Below are 2,866 nucleotides of genomic sequence, written 5' to 3'. Positions count from 1 at the left end.
TGCTATGGGAAAGTGGGGGTTAGAAGTTGTTCTTTCCCCCTGCTCTCAGCTCCTGGGCTCAGGGAGGAGGTTTTTCTCATCAGGGCTTTGGATTTATTATTGCTTGCTGTCCTGGAATCCGGCTGCATCTGCCCACGGGTGGTGACACCCTGTATCATTGTTCTATTTTTCTATCCTTTTAATTACTTATTAGTAATAGCATTGTTAGTAACTCCGTAAGTTTCATTTATATAATTAAATAGTTCTTATCTCAACTTCTACAAGCCTCCCTTGTTTTCCTCTGACTCTTCCTCAGTGGAAGCGGGGGTTGGGGGGGGTTGGGGAGTAGAGTGGTAGAAAGGCTGGTGGTGCTTTTACCCAACAGGGTTAAACCATGACAAAGTCAGAATCTGAGACGGAGTCCTCAGTTTACAGTATCATTAGTAGAAAAAATGGACAGAACACAATTCATGCTGTCTGAACATAAATGTCTAAAATGAGTAGTACAAATTATATCCTAAAAGTACATATTTCTTCCATTGACTATGAGCTGAGCTTTGGGTGATTGCCTCAGTTGTAGATGTCTATACAAAAAAAATCTAAAGTTAGAATCATAGAATGGTTAGGGTTGGAAGGGACCTTAAAGACCATCTAGTTCCAACCCCCCTGCCATGGGCAGGGACACCTTCCACTAGACCAGGTTGCTCAAAGCCTCATCCAGCCTGGCCTTGAACACTTCCAGGGATGGGGCATCCACAGCTTCTCTGGGCAACCTGTTCCAGTGCCTCACCACCCTCTCTGGGAAGAATTTCTTCCTGATATCTAATCTAAACCGCCCCGCTTTCAATTTAAACCCGTTACCCCTTGTCCTGTCACTACAGGCCCTTGTAAAAAGTCCCCCCCAGCTTCCTTGTAGCCCCTTCAGGTACTGGAAGGCTGCAATAAGGTCCCCCCAGAGCCTTCTCTTCTCCAGGCTGAACAAGCCCAATTCTTGCAGCCTTTCATCATAGGAGAGGTGCTCCAGCCCTCTGAGCATCTTTGTGTGATCATCCTCTGTACTTGCTCCAACCGGTCAATATCCTTCTTATGTTCGGGGCCCCAGAGCTGGACGCAGCACTCCAGGTGGGGTCTCACCAGAGCAGAGTAGAGGGGAATAATCCCCTCCCTTGACCTACTGGCCACACTTCTGATACAGCCCAGGACACGGTTGGCTTTCTGGGCTGCCAGCACACACTGCCGGCTCATGTTCAGCTTTTCATCCACCGGTACCCCCAAGTCCTTTTATCCACTAAGTACCACCCAAGTTAAGAGTGATTAATTCTTCCCCTACCTCTAAATTATTACACTTCATACCATATTCTTTTTAGCCACATAGCCAAAAGGAAATGCTTTAAAAGTGATAAGCAACAAGTAATACATAATATCACATTATTATGAGTTTTAGTAAGTGCCATATTAAAGTATTCAAAGGCGGAAGTTTTCTGAACACAATTAGAATTACAGGTTTAATGTAGCCTGACTGTTCTGACAATAATCAAATTTCTGTTCACTTGCTGTGTGCATGTGGCTGCATTCAGACAAAGAAGGGTTCATGGGTGAGTGTTTGGCTGAAGCAAGGTACAAAATGCATACAGAACAAATTCTACAAGTGGGCACATGTCTGTATTAGATGGGTAAACTCGCTTAACTGTAACTGACATACAGAATGTACAAAATTTAGATGAGTCAACTGACAATTTGTCCTGAATTGGTTTATACCATACACACACTGAAATTTCAGGTCTACGTTCTTAAACATTTGTCATTAAAAAAAAAAAAAATCACATAGAAAAAATACATAAACTACTTATTTCAAATAAATGTAAGAGTCATGAGATATAGGAGGGTGTGCACAACTGTGTCTACATTTATTTTACATGCCACCCTCTATGAGAATATGCTAGAAGTTATTTACTAGTGTGTTTCACAGTTACTCATCCCTCTAAGAAATCTTTTTCAACCGTGTAAGAATACCCTACTCACTTGCCATTTAATGCTGCTACTCCAACAGTGCTTCTGGCAATTGACATACTGGCCACAAATGTCCACTGCTGACTTTGAGGGTCCCACCTCTCAACTGTATTCAAATAACTCCAACCATCATGTCCTCCCACTGCATAAATAGGCCCTTCAAGCACTGTAACTCCTAAAATGGAGGAGAGAGTGAGAAAAGATAAAAATTTGCTTTCTCTATCAACAGTAAAAAAAAAAAATAATTTCCAGAACACAGCTAAAGATGAACTTGCATATTCAAAGTGAAAATGGAAACACCAATTTGACATTTGATTAATTAAGGATTAACAAACAGGAATAAAATTAATGCCACTCCACATGGCTGTATAAAAAAATAGGTCTTGTCAAACAAACCTGATTTAATTCCTTGAGAAGACTTTTAGCTTTACAGAATAACCTGCCAATGATGTGATAGTCTTAGATTTCTGTATAGTTTAACTTGGTATTTCATAACATTCTGATCATTAATTAGTTCTTTAGAACATCAGGAAAGCATATGATAAATAAATTTTGTACTGGATACCTGATAGATCTCTAATTATTGTCAGCATCAGGGGGATTTCACTGAATGGAATTGCTTCCAGAAGGAAGGGAAAGAAGTCTGATGTTTCCAGCATTTTTGTCAATTATACAGAAGAAAATATACAATTTTTCACTAGCAAGATGCTTGATGGACTGACAAAGAATCAAAAAAACCCCATACCCAAAGACTTGAGCAAGTACCATAATGAGAAACTTAACCTGCTTCATCTATTTAGTCTACCAAAAAAGCAGTTACAAGAGAACAGGTACCTTCACAGGAAAATAATGTTGGATTTATAAACATTGTTTTATC

At 40.2% G+C, this 2,866-nt stretch overlaps 1 protein-coding gene across 1 annotated transcript in view; it reads right to left on the bottom strand.

The window, feature by feature from the left end:
- Positions 1-2,163, bottom strand: part of LOC104510818 (kelch-like protein 1) — a 19,425-nt gene extending 17,262 nt beyond the window's left edge. The window contains exon 1 of the mRNA XM_010153189.1: positions 2,002-2,163. Within this exon, the coding sequence (XP_010151491.1) occupies positions 2,002-2,048 (47 nt within the window). The 5' untranslated portion in view covers positions 2,049-2,163. The remainder of the gene's footprint in view (positions 1-2,001) is intronic.
- Positions 2,164-2,866: the final 703 nt, after the last annotated feature.

This window comes from Eurypyga helias, unplaced genomic scaffold (genome assembly GCF_000690775.1).
Source record: "Eurypyga helias isolate BGI_N326 unplaced genomic scaffold, ASM69077v1 scaffold16086, whole genome shotgun sequence".
NCBI lineage: Eukaryota > Metazoa > Chordata > Aves > Eurypygiformes > Eurypygidae > Eurypyga > Eurypyga helias.
This window is presented reverse-complemented; position numbering and strand designations above follow the sequence as displayed.